This window comes from Phascolarctos cinereus, unplaced genomic scaffold (assembly GCF_003287225.1).
Source record: "Phascolarctos cinereus isolate Bilbo 61053 unplaced genomic scaffold, phaCin_HiC Scaffold_3;HRSCAF=262, whole genome shotgun sequence".
Classification (NCBI taxonomy): domain Eukaryota; kingdom Metazoa; phylum Chordata; class Mammalia; order Diprotodontia; family Phascolarctidae; genus Phascolarctos; species Phascolarctos cinereus.
The window spans coordinates 66,993,581-67,012,324 of NW_027555736.1; the positions used below are offsets into that span (position 1 = coordinate 66,993,581).

General features: G+C 38.6%; 1 protein-coding gene across 1 annotated transcript in view; it reads left to right on the forward strand.

The window, feature by feature from the left end:
- MYO9A (myosin IXA) overlaps window positions 1-18,744 on the forward strand; it is a 320,315-nt gene that overhangs the window by 163,021 nt on the left and 138,550 nt on the right. Inside the window, 1 exon segment of the mRNA XM_020996823.2 lies at window positions 17,210-17,331. Coding sequence (XP_020852482.1) covers window positions 17,210-17,331 — 122 coding nt within the window.

Here is an 18,744-nt window from a genome sequence, read left to right on the forward strand (position 1 = left end):
TCTGTCATATATGGGAAAGGAGTCTCCACTGTAACACACCAGATAAATGTGGTCTTTCTGTAATGTTTGATGGCAGTACCTGCTCTCGAATCTAATCCTAGCCCTGATTTGTGTGACCGTTCTCTAACACTTAGCTGTTTGTTTGGTGATTTTGTTTGCATGTTGTTGGTTGTGGTGTATTGTGATATGTGTGTGATATATGTTATTTCCTTGGATTGTTAGAAAATACTGGAATAGCTCCATAATACTACTTTTTTTAATTCATAGATTGATAGTGTGGCTCATTTTTAAACCTTCATTTCATGAATCATCATCATTGTTGTATTTTACCATTCCCATAAACAACTAGCATTTAGGAGAAAAAAACAAACTACTCTCTTGTTTACCTTTCTTAGAATCAGTTAAGTATTCTGGGTATGGTAAAGTAGTATTTCTTGGTAAGATTTAGCTTTTCACCAGCTATGTAGTAGATACCATATCATTTACATCAGTAAATCTTCACCTGCCATTTTTATAGTACTTTTAAGATTTGCAGAGCAGAAGGATTATGGAAAAGTGGTGGTATGTCAGGAAGCAAAATCTCCGTAATCCCCTTTGTAGGCTCCATAAGTGCCTTAGAGATATCCACTCTACTAGACTATAAGAAGAATCACTTGTAGATTCTACTGCCCAACTCAAGAACTTGCAGAAGAATCCGTAAGTCCTTTAGAGCTCCTGGGACAAGCAAGTTGCAGAGGCAGGTGGAGAGAGCCAAGTGCAGTGGGTAGACCACAGGCATCTGCCTTTGGGGCAGTTCTAGCACTTGCTGTTTGGGTTCTCCAGTGCCTGAGTCCAGTTGTGCCAGCCTTCCCTGAAGCCCATGGCTGGAGGAGAATGACTTTGGGATACTTTGAATGGATGCCATTGACTCTAAACCATAGCTGGCTTGAAGCAGCAGCCTTGGAGCATTATGGGTGAGTCTACCTCAGTACTTAGGAAATGAAGCTTGAGGCCAGCCCAGTCCCAGGAGGGCACCAGCTCTATCTTAGTAAAGCTAAGAGAGCGTCCTTTGGGAGCTCTTGGTTGGTTTAACTCAGCACTTGGGAAAACAAAACAAAACAAAACTTGGGCCTAGCCTAATCCCAAAAGGCCCCCAAATCAGGTCTAGCCTAACTTTTGGGAAAAGATCCTAGACAAAATCCAGACCTAACGTTCCCTGAAAGCTTCCAGTGGAAGCCTAGAGTAGGAAGAGCTCACAGAGCCCAAAATAAAAGGAAGCTCCTAGGCAGAGCCTTGGAGTCTCTTGAGGGAGGGCACTAGTCTTGTCTACTATATCCAGGAGTAGCCAGACCTTGCCCTTACCATTCAGTTGCAAACCTTGACACAAACTCAGCCTACCCCACTCAGCCCTACCCGTGAGGAAAGAAAGGAAAATTTGTAATGACCTTGATTTAAAGACATCCAGGGAATAAATCGAGATTATCAGTCCCAAAGCAAACTCAGGTAAAGCATCAGGAAAACAAACAAACAAAAAAGGAAACATGATACCATAGAACAGACAGGAAAACCTCATTCAAGAACTGAAATATACTAAAAATTAGAGTGGGCCAGACATAAAACAAAGATTCAATACAAAAAAAGAATATCAAAACAAAAAAAAATTTTAAAGGAAAAAAATCTAAGAAATATAATGTCAAGAACAACTGACTTAGAAAACAAGTCAAGGAGATACAATATAAGAATTACTGGACTTGTAGGAAATGATCAGGAGAAAGGTTTGTGTACCATATTTTAGAAAATTATGAATGGAAATTCCCCAGAATCTTTTAGAAAATTGCCTCATAGAACCAGAAGGCAAAGTAAAAATAGAATATCTCAATCACCTCCAAAAATGAAAATGCCCAGGAACATCAGAGCCAAAATCTAGAAGTTTCAGGTTGAAGAAAAAATACTCCAAGCTATCAAAAAGGAGTTCAAATACCAAGGAGCCATAATAACAATTGCACAAGCCTTCGCGACTGCCAGCATAAGATAGAAGTGATCCTGGAATATATTTTAAAAAGCAAGAGATAAAGATTTACACTCAATCAATGAACATTTATTAAATGCCTATCAAGCAAGGATAACTTATTTAGCAAAGCTGAGTATAATTCTACAATGGGGAAAAATGGATCTTTAATGAAATAGAAGATTTCCCAACACTTTGATAAAAAGTAGTAGAGCTGAATAGACATTTGGAAATGGAGATGCGGTTGCCAAGAAAAATTTAGGAAGGTACATATATCTTTATAATTGATGGAATGGGTGAGAAGAGTTCAATTAGGGGGATATGATACAGATATCTTCTCATAACCCTAATATTTTTAAGGATTAGAGAAAAGTTAAAATGACAAAGGATCAGTGCAGATTTTGTTCCATTTTAATAGTGTTGAGAGAAAACAAAAATATGAGGAATAGGGGACTATATTGGAGAGGAGAGGAGGAAGGAGGGGAGCAAAATCACTACTACACAGTAGAAGTAAATAAGCTGAAGATTGTATAGCCATAAAGGAAGGAGTAAGGAGAATGAGCATCCCATAAATCTTACTTTAATTCTCAGTCAGTTAAAGTAAGGTTGAATGGAGTTTCACACACACACACACACACACACACACACACACACACACACAGCATTATACTTAAAAGGAAGCTAGAGGGAAACGGATATGGAGAGATAGAGAGGGACTTAAGAAAGATGGAAGGATAGGTAAAAGAAGTTACAAATAAAACTTTTGAATGTTGGGGAAAGGAAGATGAAAGGAAAATTAAAAGGAAGAAGGACAAACTAATAATCAGAATGGTGTAAGACGAGAAGAGCTATAAGAGAGAAAAGAAACTTTCACTTATAAGAGTACAAGGCATCCTTCTCCCCCCCCCACCATTAAAAAACTCCAGTGGCTTTCTATTACCTTGAGGATTAAATATAAAATCCTATTTGGTGTTCAAAGCCCTTCATAACCTCCCATTCCATCCCACCCAGCCTCCAATATGCATATACCTCTCCAGTCTTCATGCATTCTCTTTCTCCTCCCATAATCTTTCCATATCCTCCCCCACATACACTCTGATAGGGTATCACTGGCCTCTTTGCAATTTCTAGTATATGACGTGCCATTTCTAAGTCTGGGCATTTTCAGTTCCTGTACCCCATACTTGGAATACTCTTCCTCCTCATCTCTGCTCCTTGGCTTTCCTAGCTTCCTCCAAGCCCTGACTCAAATTCCACTTTCCACGGGAAGCCTTTCTGGATGCCTTTTAATTCTAGTACCTTTTTTCTACTGATTAGCTCCAGTTTATCCTGTATATAGCTTGTTCATACAAATACATATATGTATTTGTTATCTCCCCATTAGACTTTGAGCTCCTTGAAAATAAGGACTGTTTTTTACCTTTCTTTGTATCCCAGGGCTTGCCACAGTGCCTGATACATAGTAGGTGCTTAATTAATGTTTATTAATTGACTGACAAGTCAAGTAAATTCACTCTCTTCTACAACCTTGCTCTTATTTGTAAAGGAGGTGATAGTAAAGAGAAAAAATACAAAGAGACAGGATAGAGAGAAATATGTAATCATCATAACTAAATGTAAATGGGATGAACTCAGTAATAAAGCAAGAGTATAGATGAATAGATTAGAACACAAAAAGCAACAATGTGTTGTTTACAAGTATTGAAACACAAAGTTTCACAGAAGGTTAAAATTGGGGATTGAAACAAACTGTTATGCTTCAACTGAGTTTAAAAGAGCAGAGTTATGATTTCAGATAAGACTGATAAATATAGAAAAGAAAAAAGATAAGGAAATTAAATTATGCCCAAAAACACCATAGATAATGAAAAAATATCAATACCTAATATGTGTGTACCCTATAACATAGCATCTAAATACTCCAAAGTAAATCAAATTGAATTGGAGTGAAAAACAAGTAGTAAAAATATAATAGTGGGAGACCTCATGTACCCTTTTCAAAATGAGACACATCTAACCAAGTGATAAATAAGAAAGAATTTAAGGACCTGAATAGAACTTGAGAAAAATTAAATGTGATAGATCTCTGGTAATTACTAAATAGGAACAGTAAGAAATTTATATAATTCTCACCTGTACATAGTCCCTATGCAAAAATTAACCATTTATTGGTGCATAAGAGCATCACCACAGTATATAGAAAAGCAGAAATACTAAGTACATCTTTTACTAATAATAATACAGTAAACATCATATTCAGAAGAGCTCCTTTAAAGAAAATTTTAAAGCACTTGAAAACTAAGTAACATAATTACAATGAACTGATAAGTCAAAGAGAAAATTATAGGAACAATAGAAAATATCATCAAAGATAATATCGAGATGGTAGATTAAAAAATAAGATGAAACTAATGTTCTCAGGAAAAAAATTATATATCCAAATCCTTTCATCAATAGAAGAAAAAAAGGACAAATAAATGGATTAAACATGTAATTTTAAAAAAAAAACTTGAACAGTAACAAAAGATCCCCAATTTAAAAAAAGTAGAAATTCACAACATTGAAAGCAAAATCACATCATAAACTTGAAGCTTGTTTTTTTTAAAAAACTGATAAAATAGATAGTCAATAAACATTTATTAAGCACCTACTATGTGCCAAATACTGATGTGAGATGTTGGTCTAAGCCTGATTTCTGCTGTTGTCCAGCTTTCTCAGCAGTTTTTGTCAAATAGCAATTCCTCCAGTACCTGGGGGTCTTTGGGTTTATCAAATACTATTTTACTGTGTTGGTTTGCTTCTGTTTCCACTAACTAACCTTTCTTTTTCATGTTAATGATAGAGAAATGCAAATTAAAGCAACTTTGAGGTTTTGTAATCCACCCATCCCTACCTTCCCTTTGTTGATTATTTCTGGTTTGTCCTGTATCTAGCTTGTTTGTGTGTAGTTGTTCATATATTATCTCCCGAATTAGCCTGTGAGCTCCTTCAGAGTGGGGACTTGCCCTTCTTTGTATCCCTGGTGCTCAGCACAGTGCCTGATAACACCCCAGAGTTTCCTCCTAATGCCACCCAGCCCTTCCACTTTGACGTCTGGAATGCCTGTTCCATAAGCAGCAAACTTCCTTTCATCTTAATTTTTTTTTCCTCTCCCACCTCATCATTCTACCTAAACTATTACCTCCTAAATTACTAATTCTCTCATAGTTGACAAATCCGGTGGCTTTTACTCAGTCCTCATTCTCCTTTACCTCTTCAGCCTTTGAGACTATTGATCACTTTCTTCTTCTTGATACTTTCTTCTCTCTAGGTTTGAGACACCACTTTCTCCTGGTTGTCCTCCCACCTTTCTGACCTCTCCTTCTCTGTCTCCATTGCTGGATCCTCTTCCAGATCAAACCCTGTAACTGTAGATGTCCCTCAGAGTTCTGTCCTGAGTCGTCTTCTCTTCTCCCTCTGTACTACTATGGTATCTCATCAATTCTCATGGATTTAATTGCTACAATGATGATTCTCAAATCTTCCTAACCAGCCTCCTTCTCTCTTCTAACTTTCAATTTTGCATCTCCACCTCCCTTTCAGACATCTCGAATTAGATGTCCAGTAGACATTCTGAACTCAGTGTATCCAGTACAGAATTCATTATCTATTCCCCTAAACCCTTCTCTACTCCTGCCTTCCTTATTTCTATAGAAGGCAGCACTTATTCCTCCCAGTCTCTCAGGCTCACAGCCTAGAAGTCATCCAGGAGTTCTGTCCATCTCTCACTCACCGTATCCAAGTTGCCAAGGCCTGTCAATTTCACCTCTGCAATATCTCTTGAATATGCCACCTTCTGTTCTCTGACGCTGCCACCATTCTGGTTCAGGCCCTTATCACCTCATCCCTGCTGGTGGTTCTGTCTGCCTCAAGTCTCTTTCCACTGCATCCCATCCTTCATTCAGCCACTAAAGTGATTTTCCTGAAGTATAAGACTGATCCTATTGCCCTCCATACTTAATAAACTCCAGTGGCTTTCTGTTGCCTGTAGGAGCAAATACAAAATTCTGTTTGATGTTCAAAGCCCTTCATAACCTAGCCTCCTCTTATCTTTTCAGTCTTCTTACACCTTACTCCCTAACATGTATTCCTCAATCCAGCGACATTGGCCTCCTGGCTTTTCTATGAACAAGAAACTCCATCTCGTGGCTCTGGGCATTTTCTCTGCCTGTCTCCCATGCCTGGATCCTGTTTTCTATATTAACCCTTCCAGTGCCTTTCCTCAGTTATTTCTTGTTTATCCTGTATATAGTTTTTATAGTTATTTGTTTGCATGTTGTCTCCTCCATGAGATGGTAAGTTCCTTGAGGGCAGGGATTGTCTTTCACCTCTTTTTGTGTCCCCTGCATCTAGCACAGTGCCTGGCAACATAATAGGAGCTTAGTAAAGTCTTGTTGATTGATTGATTGATTGATTGATTAAAGAACCCATGACTTATCATTACATAATTGTAAATTATTACTAAATAGTACTAATCATTATCTAGTCATAAGGAAAAAAAGGATTCCTAATTAACCTATACAGCAACACTTTTCCACACAGTATACAACCTTGAAGAACTGAACCCAGGTAAATTTTAAAAAATCATACGGGTCTAGTGCTGCCTGTGCCCTTAAAAATAGAAGTGATAATGGTACTGTGGGTACATTTCCATTTTAGATTCCTTCAGTCTCTTTTTGTTCCTTTGCTGAATTTTAATAATCTAGGCCATTTACAAATAAATTAATTGACCTAGGGGAAAAAAAAAGAAGAAAAGATGATGCCTCAGTAGTACTCCATCCCAGCAGTACTAGTAACAGGAATCCATATACCTAGTGTTGTACATCTGGGGAAGGTGCTTTGATTTACTTAAGCTGCTCCTTAAAAAAAAAAAAAGTTTTTGTTAGGGAAATAGCTGTCTTGGGCACTATTGTACAGTTGAGTAGTCTGCAAGAGGAAGAGAAACGATTACCACTTATGACTTCACTTACAAAAATGTGGTTCTGGCTCTATTTAGGATTTGCAATTTGCCAAAGTCACTGTGGTCCTGAGCCAAGGTAACAAAGCACAGCTCAGTGATGTGTTTTTCATGTTCATCTGGAACAACAGTTTGTACTTCAAAGAAGTTATTCACTTAGGTTTAATAATGTGAAAAACATACTGATTTTCTTTTTACTGTGCTCAGCTGTAAAACCTACAAGCTGGAATGAAAAGGAAAAAGGATACAACAAAGTAAATAATCTACCAATTTTCATGATTTTTAAATTAAAAATTATAGGACACTGAGCTGAGCAAACAAGTTCATTATGATACTTCATTAAGAGTTGACGTTTTCAGTTCCCCTCTTAATGATTGTTGCTTTGTTTATCTAATATGAATTTTATTTAATGGGAGAAGTTTTAACTAGGTGCTTAAAGATCAAGGCCTATTATCAACAAGACTGTGAAATCAGTGTTACATAAATAAAATAAATAAACTGACAGCTTATGTTATTAAAATTTCTCAAGACTGAGACTTTACATGTTTCTCTAACTGTATTTTTGCTGACTCTCCAACCATTTATAGATAATCAGTATATTTTAAAGTTTCTGGTACATCAGTTCAAGTCAACAAACATTACACAGCTACATGCAAAGAGCATTAGGGTACAAAGAAAAAAACAAAACCATTTCTATCCTAAAGGAGCTTAGTCTCTATTGAGAATGTGCACGACTGTAAGCAAGTAGATATAGAGTAACCCAAAGAACAAGAGAATATTAACAACAGGAAAGAAAAGGGAAGGCTTTTTTCAGTGTTAAGAGGCAGGACAGAAAGACATCCCATTCATGGGGGACTACTCATACAAAGGTATGGAATTAGAAGATAGAATTTTCTGTGCTGGAAACAGGTAGCTTAGTAGGTCAGTTTGGAGTGAAAAGTACATGACGGGGAATAATGTGAGATAAGACTAAAAAGAATGGGAGGAGCTCGCTTCAAGAGGCCTTCAAATATCATACAATGGTTTGGGGTTGTATCCCAGAGGAACCAAAGAGTTTTTTTTAGAAGGTGGAAGGCAGGAGACGAAAGGAGCTAGTAAAATAGGACAGCCAATAAAAGAGCTAATTTTTTTAAAAGGAACTATATGTATTGTATTCATTCCATTCAGTTCACTGCTTAATGCTTAACTCTGCCATTCTCTCACAGTGTGTTAACTCTTTTACATTCGAACATTTAAGTTCAAGTATTCATTAAGCACTTCTCCATGCCAGGCATTGGGGATACTCGTAGATGTTTGGAGATATATGAAGACAAGTAAGCCATGGAGCCTACACCACAGGTAGGGAAAGATAAAATGGTTATGTACACAGTTAAATAAGACAAGTTACAATATAAATTCCTAAGATAATTATAAAATTCTACATGAGATCAAATGAGGTAGAAATTGCTTCTACATGGAGAGAAAGGCTTTTAGACAAAAGTTTGATGGGAAGTATATATGCTGGGATTTAAAAGATGCTTGAAATGTCAAAAGGAGAGATGTGGTGTGGGACAGGAATAAATTGGAATAGTCTGAAAAAGTTGGGAAATGACGAAGTATAGGCTCGTTTATGGGTTGCTTAGTGACACAGTTTGGCTGGAGTTTAAAGTATGTGAGAGAGTTCTGTGAGACAACTGGAAAAGGTAGATTGGAATTAGTCTGGGAAAAGCACTGAATGCTAGGATAAGGATGTTATTCGAGGCTTAATCCTCTCCCCTTCCATGTCCTCAGAGATCTTGACCTCCCTCTTTTTTTCCTCATCTGCAGTCTTTGTTTATCCACTGGCTCCTTTCCTTCCTCCTACAAATATGCCCAAGTGTCCCATCCTCCATTGTCTCACAATGTCTTAACTCTTTTACTTGTTGGTTTCCTTCCCTTCTTTCCCACTTCTGAGCCCTTTCTAATCTAACTTTCATCTCACTCTTCCACTGCAGTTACTTTTTCAAAAGTTGCCATTGGTCCCTTAAATGCCTAGTGCAGTGGCCTTTTTCTCAGTTCCCATGCAACTTGATTTTTCTCTGGCTTTTGATACCCCCTCCTATGGATATTCCCTTTTATACTGGCTTATGTGATATTGATTGGTATTGGTGTTTAGCCTACCTGTTTGAACACTCCTCAGTTTCCTTCCCTGGATCATCTGTCTTAATATTAGATTGTAAGACCCTTGAGAGCAGACACTCTTTTTTCTTGTATTTGTAACCTCGGCGTTTGGCATGTAGCAAGCACTTATTGGGGCATCTAGGCGGTGCAGTGGATAGAGCACCGGCCCTGGAGCCAGGAGGACCTGAGTTCAAATCCAGCCTCAGACACATAACACTTACTAGCTGTGTGACCCTGGGCAAGTCACTTAACCCCATTGCCTAGCCAAAAAAACCCCAAAAAACAAACGAAAAAAAGAAAGCACTTATTAAATGCTTTTGACTCAGTTGTCTCCTGCCCCTTAAACACGAGTTCCCCACAAAGCTTTTGCCTGAGTCTGTTCCTCCCCTCATTTCTAGTGGGCTCGGTTATTATCTCTTTGCACTAGATTACAAATCTGTATCATATATGTAACCCTAATTTCGACTGTACTCCAGTCCCGCATTGCCTGCGGTTTGCTGGACATCTCTCGCCCAGACATCATAAGAGCACCTCAAGCCCAGCATATCCAAATGAGAACTCACTTCCACAAACATCTGTTCCGGCTCCAGACTTCCCTATGTCTCTTGTAGATGCAGCTGTCCATTTGAATCACCCAGCTTCATCATCTCAGGCGTCCTCAGCTCTATCCTCTCTTTTACCTCATGCCCCTCAGTCTTTCACAATTGATTAATCCAATCACTTTTACTTACACGACCTGTTTTGAATCTGTCCTCTCCTCATTCACACAACCATCGCCCCTCTTAGGTTCTTATCACCTCTTACCTGATCTGCTGTCGTAGCCTCCTTATCGGTCTCTGTCATTCTGTTCTCTCCCCTCTCCTAAAACAAAAATCAGAATACTTCTGTGCTGGCTTAGTGTTTCTAAGAGAGAAGAGAAACTCTTCAGGTAGGCATTTAAAGACTTTGACAATCATTTCCTCACCTACTTTTCTCAACTAATGGGCCATGTTATGTGCCATTACCTATTCTTCATTCCAAACAGGTCTATTTGCTATTCTCTGACCTAAGTAGTCTTCTCCCTCCTCAGTGCTTTTGTGCAAGCCTTCCTCCCTGACTGGAATATTCTTTGTTCTCCCCTCTGTTTCTTAGAATCCTAGCTTCTTTCTTGGCCCTGTGCTGTTACCATGTCTAATACAAAGCTTTTCTGGACATTCCCCTACCCCACCTGCCGAGTGCCTAGTATTCTCTCTCCTAGAGGCAGCTCAGCTGTACAATGAATAGAGCGTGAGGCCTGGGCTCTGGAAGACCTGAGTTTAAATATGACCAAAGACACTTACTAGCTGTGTGATCCTAAGCAAGTCACTTAATGTCAATTTGCTTCAATTTCCTCACCAGTAAAATGGGGATAATTATGGCACTTGCCTCCCAGGGTTGTTGTGAGGATCAGATGAGATCGTTGTAAAGTGCTTGGCATAGTGCCTGGCACATAGTGCTTCTTCCCTTTCCCAACCCCCCTCCAACCTCCACTCCTATATTTTCTAATCTGTCTCTGTTATCCCAGTAGAATATAAATGCCTGGTCGGCAGAAACTGTTTCATTTTTCTTCTTATATTCCCAGTACTTGAGAGTGTTTTGCATACCATAAATATTTCATGCAATGAATTGAATACACCCTGCTTATAATCTAGTAGGGGAAATAAGACATACGACAGAAGAACAAATATATAATATGGGTAGAATATGAGAGCCAGGTGAGTGAAATAACCAAAAATTGTTTTTCAGAAAGTGGGAAGTGGTAAGAAAATGCAAATGCTAAAATAGAGGAGTTGATCTTTCATTCCTGAACAGAAACCCATTACAGTTTATAGTGGTGACCAGGTCAGACCTGATATCATTAGGGAAGACTCCACAGAGAATAGTAGGGTTTAAGCCAAGCCTTAAAGGAAGAGCATCCGTCACTGTAGTCAGAACATTTTATGATCCGCTGTCAGGAACACTAAGCTGCTGGGGCGTTTGCCTTCTTATGCAAACTTTAAACCAAGGCTTGAAGTAAGAACTTCATAATTCCCAATGAGATTTTTCAAATTGCTGACCTTCAAGTCTGCTTCTAAAGTGCTGACAGTTTGGTGCCCTTATGGTGTTAAGTGCAACTTCCTTCACCGTTACCTAAAACACCAAGATAATTTGCTGCACATTCAAGTCCCATCTACTTGAATATTACATCTTTGCATTTAATTCAAGAGAATTTGTGTCCTGATGTTTCTTGAAATCCAATTTCAGATAAAATCTGTCTTGACAAATTCCCTTTGGATGAGGGTGATGTAATAGTGATACTTAGTTTTAAAGCCAAGGGAGGAAGAAAAGAGGAGTCATTTCCGTTAATCAAGGAATCCAACGCCTCCTTTATTGAAAACCAGTGTTCTGATGGGGATACTAAGAAGTCTTCATTGCAAGGTGAGCATCATGGCTCAAGTAAGCCATTGCTCAGGGAATTAGTATGGCAAGGAAGGAAGAAAATGGGTTCCAAATGCTGAGAAAGGATCTAGCCAAGAATGTGAACCCGTTAGCCAAGCAAAGGTCCTAGAATCAGTGGAATTTAATAGGCCAGCAGAGTCCATGGAAGGTGCAATTGGCAGAGAAGCACTTTACTCAAGCACTATCATGAACTCTTCTTTTAAAGCCTGTCCTTACGAGAGAGTGCCAAGAAACATCCCAGACACTTACAAATAGCAGTTCCTGGTCCCTATTTTCCAGTTTTTTAAACAGGTAGCATGTTGTTTTAACCTGTTTTTAATCTTTAAACCTTTTCCCTCTATGGTTTAGAATATAAGATAGAAGGCTGAATTTGGAGTAAGTGCCAACACTAGTTCTAATTCTGCCTCTTAACTTTTATCACCTGTGTGATCCAACTCTTCATTTTTACCAGCTGTCCACCATGGCTAGAATTCTCTTCGTCATCTATATTTCCTAGCTTCCTTCAGGTCGCCCCTAAAAATCTGCTGCCTGCAAGAAGCCTTTCCCAATCCCTTTTAATGCTAGTGCCTTCCTTCTGTTGATTATATCCAATTTATATATCTGACTTGTGCATAAGTTACTTGCATGTTATCTTCCATTTTAGACTGTGAGATCCTTGAGAGAAGGCTTTCTCTCTGTCTCTGTCTGTCTGTCTGTCTGTCTCTGCTTTCTTTTTACATTCAGTGCTTGGTGGTGGTAGTAGGGATTGCCCTTTGTTCTTGATGAGGACCAAAATGACATCACTATGTTAGATTCAAGTTACAGTGTATCAGACTGTTGCTGATCAGACCAGTATGAGCTTGGAATGCTCTACCACAGGTCAGGCACCAATAGTCTTTGTGAACATTTGGGGTGGATTGTCTAAATTTGCTTATCTCCTGTTTCTTTTGAGCTACTTCAGTTCTGCTTTGCTCACGGAGCACAGCGCCTTCTCTGATAAGGGCGTGCAATGCTGGGTGGTCCTGTGCCAGTGTCTCCCATGTCACACAATCAATTCCAAAGTTCTTAAGAGAGACCTTGAGAATGTACTTGTGTTGCTTTTTCTGACTACCATGTGAGCACTTGCCCTGTGTGAGCTCTCCATAAAATAAGTCTTTTTGGCAAGTATACATTTGACATTCAAACAGTGTGTCCAGCCCTCTGGAGTTGTGCTCTCTGCAGTGGAGTTTGAATGCTTAGCAATTTAGTTCGAGAAAGTACCTCAGTGTCTGGCATCTTATCCTGCCAGGTGATCTGTAGAATCTTCCTAAGACAATTCAAATGAAGGTGATTCAGTTTGCTGGCATGGTGCCAGTATACCGTCCAGGTTTCACAGGCATACAACAATGAGGTCAGCACAATGGCTCTGTAGACCTTTACTTTGGTTGTCAGTCTAATACATCTTCTCTCCCACACTTCCTTTTGGAGCCTCCCAAACACTGAGGTAGCTCCGGCATTGTGTGCATCAATCTCATTATCAGTGTGTGTATCCCTAGAGAATGTACTGCCAAGGTAAGTGAACTCATCCCCAGTGTTCAGAACTTCTCCAATGATTCTGTATATGGATGGTGTGCTGACTGATGGAGCTGTGCACCTGTGTTTTCTTGATGTTAATTGTTAGGCCAAAATTAGCATGAGTGGCAGAGGATTGATCCATACTGTGTTGCATCTCAGCTTCAGAGGCTGCATTGAGTGCATAATCATCAGCAAATAGAAAATTATGCACCAACACTCCCTCCATTTTAGTCTTGGCTTATGTCCTTTTCAAGTTTGAAGAATTTACCATCAGTGTGATAGCAGATCTCGGTGCTCATTTGTCTTCGTTGAAGGTATTTGACAACATGACTAAAAGCATCATGCTAAAAAGCGTGGGAGCAAGCACATAGCCTTGTTTCACTCCGCTGGTGACTGGGAAAGTGCAAGAGCATCATCCATTACCCAGAATCCAGGCAAGCGTGCCGCCATGAAATTGACGTACAATTCTGATGAACTTCACCGGGCAACCAGATTTTGACAGAATTTTCCATAAGCCCTCACAACTGACAGTATCAAAGACCTTGGTCAGATCTACAAATGTGTACAGACCTCTGCTCTGCTCTTGGCATTTCTCCTGGCGTTCTTGGGCAGCAAACACCATATCAATCGTTCCTCAGCCCTTTCTGAAGCCGCACTGGCTCTCAGGTAGATGACCATCTTCCAGGCGAAGGATCAGCCTAGTAAGGAGGACTTTGGCAAGAATCTTGCCAGCACTGACAGAGAGAGAGAGAGAGAGTCTCTGCTGTGATTGTCACAGGACAATCTATTTTCTTTACCTTTATAGAGATGGACAGTGGAGGTGTCCTTGAACTCCTGGGGGATAACCTCCTCTTGCCATATAACCCAGAAGATTTAAGTCAGCTTTTGTGTGAGCAATAGACCCTCTGTTTTGGAAATCTCAGCTGGAATAGAATCAGCACCATGCTTTACTGCATGAAAGGAGGTAACTGGCATTCAAAACCTCTTCTTCATTTGGAACTTCAGCTAGGGAGGGATTGACTTCAACCGAGGGAAACAGTCAGTGACTTCAACATTGATTGATGATGGTCTGTTGAGAACACCACACAAGTGTTTAGCCCATCTCTCTAGGATCATGTCCTTATCCCTAATCAACGTAAGTCCATCAGCACTGAATAGGTGAGATGCTCCATAGGTTTTTGGCCCATAAATAGACTTCAGGATCTCATAAAAGTGCTTTGGATTGTTACTATCAGCATAAAATTGAATTTCATCTGCCTTCTTACTGAGTCAAGAATCCTGCATCTCTCTAAGCTTTTCTTGCACCTTGATGGAATTAAATGCTGCCTTCTTAGAGATGGATGAACTATCCTGCTAATGAACCCTGTGGAGTTCTTGTTTTTCATTTAGTAACTTCTGAATTTCCCTGTCATTTTTGTCAAACTAATATTGATGTTTGCAAGTGTTCTTGCCCAGATGATCAAATGCAGTGTTGTACACCAGATCTCTGAAATCTGTCCACTCCTTTTTTGCTCCACTGTTGCCAACTATGTGTTAGCTCAACTTTCCCTCCAACTTAGCAACAAACTATTACTGCTCACAGAAGTGCTCTAATCTCGTGTTGACATTAATTCTTCTGGTAGTCATTTTGCCTTGAGACAGCTGCTTCTGTTGAAAAGCTAAATATTCGCTTGGAGAGGACGGTTGGATCAGTCCAGCACTCTGAGCTATATTGCCTTCATTACTTGCACATCCTCTCTGTTTCTTCTCCTTACAATCATATAGTCTGTTAAATGCATTTGCTACGAGGTTGCATCCATGAATTTTATTGTGTTTAGGTAAACAGAAGATAGTGTTGGTGATGAGAAGGTCACGAAATGCACAAGTCTTCAGTAGTAAGTGACCATTGCTGTTGCTTTTTCCACCTCCATTCTCCCAGGGGCTCCCCGCCATGTCTGGTAGTCTGATACCACTCTAGCATTGTCACCTAGAAATATAAGCTTGTCCTCTTTTGGCACACTGATGATAAGGGTCTCCAGGTCTTCATAAAATTTTCCTTTGACCTCATCAGGGTTTGTTATGATGGGAACATAGGCAATAATGGTAGTGGTGTGGCATTTTCCTGCAAGTGGCAATTGTGTTGGATTTTTGCCTTCAAGTCCCTCCTAAAAGCCTTCTGACTACAAGAAGCCTTTCCCAATCCCTTTTAATGCTAGTGCCTTCCCTCTTTTGATTATATCCAATTTATATGTCTGACTTGTGCATAAGTTGTTTGCATGTTGTCTTCTTCATTAGACTGTGAGATTCTTGCTCTGATTTTAAGCAGTACTAACTCAAGTTAATGATGAGTGCTTTGTAGTACAGATTGAGATCTGGACCTGTTAGACCTCCTTCCTTCCTACCTTTTTTTTTTTCACCTTTGTTTCTCTGTATGAATTTTGTTTATTTTTTCTAACTATAAAATGTTTTGAGAAGGGTTTTTTGTGTATAGTATTGAATAAGTAAACTAATTTAGGTAATATTGCAATTTTTATTATATTGGCTTAACTATCCATCAGTGTTCCTCCAGTTATTTAGGTCTGTCTTTATTTCTACAGAGCGAATCTTGGTAGATATATTCTCATGCAGAGTACACAGTGAGAAATAAGGTATAAGAAAATTGGAAAGGTTGGTGGAGAAGACTAGGTTATGAAGGGCTTTGAAAACATATAGTCTTATTATTAAGTGGTCATTTGGGGGCAGCTGGGTGGTAGAGTAGATAGAATGCTGGGCCTGGAGACAGGAAGACCTAGGTTCAAATCTGGCCTCAGACACTTACCAGCTGTGTGACCCTGGGCAAGTCACTTAACCCTGTTTGCCTCAGTTTCCTCATCTGTAAAATGAGCTGGAGAAGGAAATAGGAAACCGCTTTAGTATTTCTGCCAAGAAAACCCCAAATGGGGTCATGAAGAGTCAGACATGACTAAAACAACTAACCAGCAAATTGATTGACTGACAATAACATCAGCTGCTAAAAGGCATAGTGGAGGCAAGGGAGAGAGAAAGAGTCTGAGAGAGAGATAGTGATTGTAAACAAAAATCAAGTAGATATGAGGGATACCAAGTTTGAAGAAAGTAAGATTTTGGTGAGGTCAGCTAGAGATTCCTATTGTCAGTAGGGGGCAGGCAGTTCAGAATAGAGTTTTGTTATTGAAAGACTACATTGGTGATATTAACCAAGATAGTGGAGTAACAGGAAGAAGTGCAGTATATGGGTGGCAAGAGAAAATAAATGCTTAACTGAAGAAAAAATTTATGCAAGTTCAAGCTTCCTCCAATTTAAACATTAGTTTCACATTATATGCCTCTAAAAAATTTGCTCTCTAGTGACCCCGTCTGTAGCTTCAGGTTGCATAGGGGAAGATGTAGATGTGCCTTCAGATTTTCAGTACTCAAAAAAAACAAAAACAAAAACCCAAAAGACAAAAAAACCTTGTCTTAGCGTATTTTGAGATATTGAATGCTAGTTGGGACTCAGACAGTCAAGGAATTCTCTTAAATCTTAATATTATTCTTATGTTATGCCTCTCTACTGTTTGACTCCCTCTTGTTTATTCTTTTCTTGAAATCTCCTAAGCCATTTTATTTGCCATACATTGATTTATTTGAATTATTTACCTTTCTTGCATCCTTTATCACTAGTGATGATGGTTACTTTGTTGGTAAATTGACCGTTTTTGTGAGTACAAAACAGTATCTTGGTCTTAAAACAGAGATTTGGATTCTTTCTTATGCACGTGTGTACTTCACCTTTGGCTTTGCATTATGACTTTTCATATATGCAAAAGGCAAAAAGCTAGCCCAGCTGTAACTTAGTTAGAAATTCTTCCTGAAAACTCTTCCATCTATAAGTTTTGGTAGGATGGTTTTTGTCACATTTGTGGCATTAGATTTGGTGTGACAGATATTTCTAGGTCCTGCTCAATTAAACAGGTTCTCGTTGAAGGAGCTCCTGCCAGCTTATATCTAGATTTGCACATGGACTTGCTAAAGATTTGTTAACATACTGAATTCTTCCTGAATAATATCTTCATCTTGTGTAAGGCATTAAATTTTTTCTTACCATTTTGCTTTTCTAGGAGGAATATAGAACTGAAGGTATCAGCTGGCACAATATAGACTATATTGATAATAGTGGCTGCATAAATCTCATTAGCAAGAAACCAACAGGACTCCTCCACCTGCTCGATGAAGAAAGCAAGTGAGTGTGATACAGGTTGAAATGCTTAGTTGACCACCTGGTTCTTACTAACTCCCAAACCTCATACACTGTAAGTAGGCTGCTACTTACATGCACTTTCAGTTCTGAAATTAGGAGGTGAGGTAAGAAAGACTCCATCGGACTAGATCATTGGGTTTTGTGTTATTACAGATTAAAAGCATGGAGTTCTTATTTTTTCTCTTAGCTTATAGAATCTTCAGTTTTGTAAATCTGAAATCACTTTTTTTTTCCTCAAGGGGTTTGAGGCTGCCTTATATTTGATGTCCATTGTGTACTTTTCTAATCTTGTAAGATATGTATACTTAGGATGCTTTTGTACCAACCTGAGCATCTCTACAGCATCTAAGAAGTAGTTTGAGTGATTTTGGCATGTCTACATCCAGTAATTATAACCTAATAAAAAGAGCTCTCTGGTTCTAAAATCAGAAGGCTTGAGCTCAGTTTTACTTACTGCATGACCTTGGACAGATTATTTACCTCTGTGAGCTTCATCTTCCTTATTTGTAAAATGAGAATTCTCTTTTAAATAACATTAAGGTCCTCTTCCAACTCTGAAATCCTGTAATCCTCTGGAACCAGATTTAGGAATAGCTTTAAAAAAAAGTTATCAGATAATATTTTAACTTGTTCACAGTTATCAGTTTGCTCACTGTTTGAGAAATTTTGTGAATTCAGGATACCTACATTTTTATATAATATATCTTACAGACCTTCCTGACACTTTTGTAAATATATCTTCCCCCTTTGCTTGTAGTGTGTCAAAAAGGGTTATTGGAAAAAGAACCAGGTATGCTACTTTTCAATCATATTTAGGTTTACACTGGAGATCGTTTGTAATTGATATTGTTTATGAAATAAGTGTTTTGCTCTGTAGGGGGAAATTTCTTTATTATAAGTATTTAGGCAGAATTTATATTTCATCATTATTCATTTTGTAGCTAGTTAGTTTTTTAGATTACTTTAAAATAGTAGGGCTTAAAATTTTGGGAATAATTTGAAGCTCTTTTATGTCACATAGTTCCAGGTAAATTCAGTTCTACTTTGTTTCTGGCAGTTATATATCTATAGCTATATCTACATATCTGTATGTCTATGTCTCATCAAGAATTTAAAACACAATTTCACATTTTTGTTAGCTTTTTGTGTGTTATGTCTGAGATTCATTTATAGAAAGGACAGACCAAATGTCACTCATTCAACTAAGTGGTAAAATTTTGTATTCTGAGTTAGGGAAGTATAAAATATCACCATCAGATGTCACAACAGCTAATTTTCTTTTCATATTTTCATATTGCTGTGTTAACCATATTATATTATGTAAGCAACTATATTATATTCATGTGTTAATAAGGAGTATGTGTTGTTGGAAAGTATGGACAAGCCATGTATCAA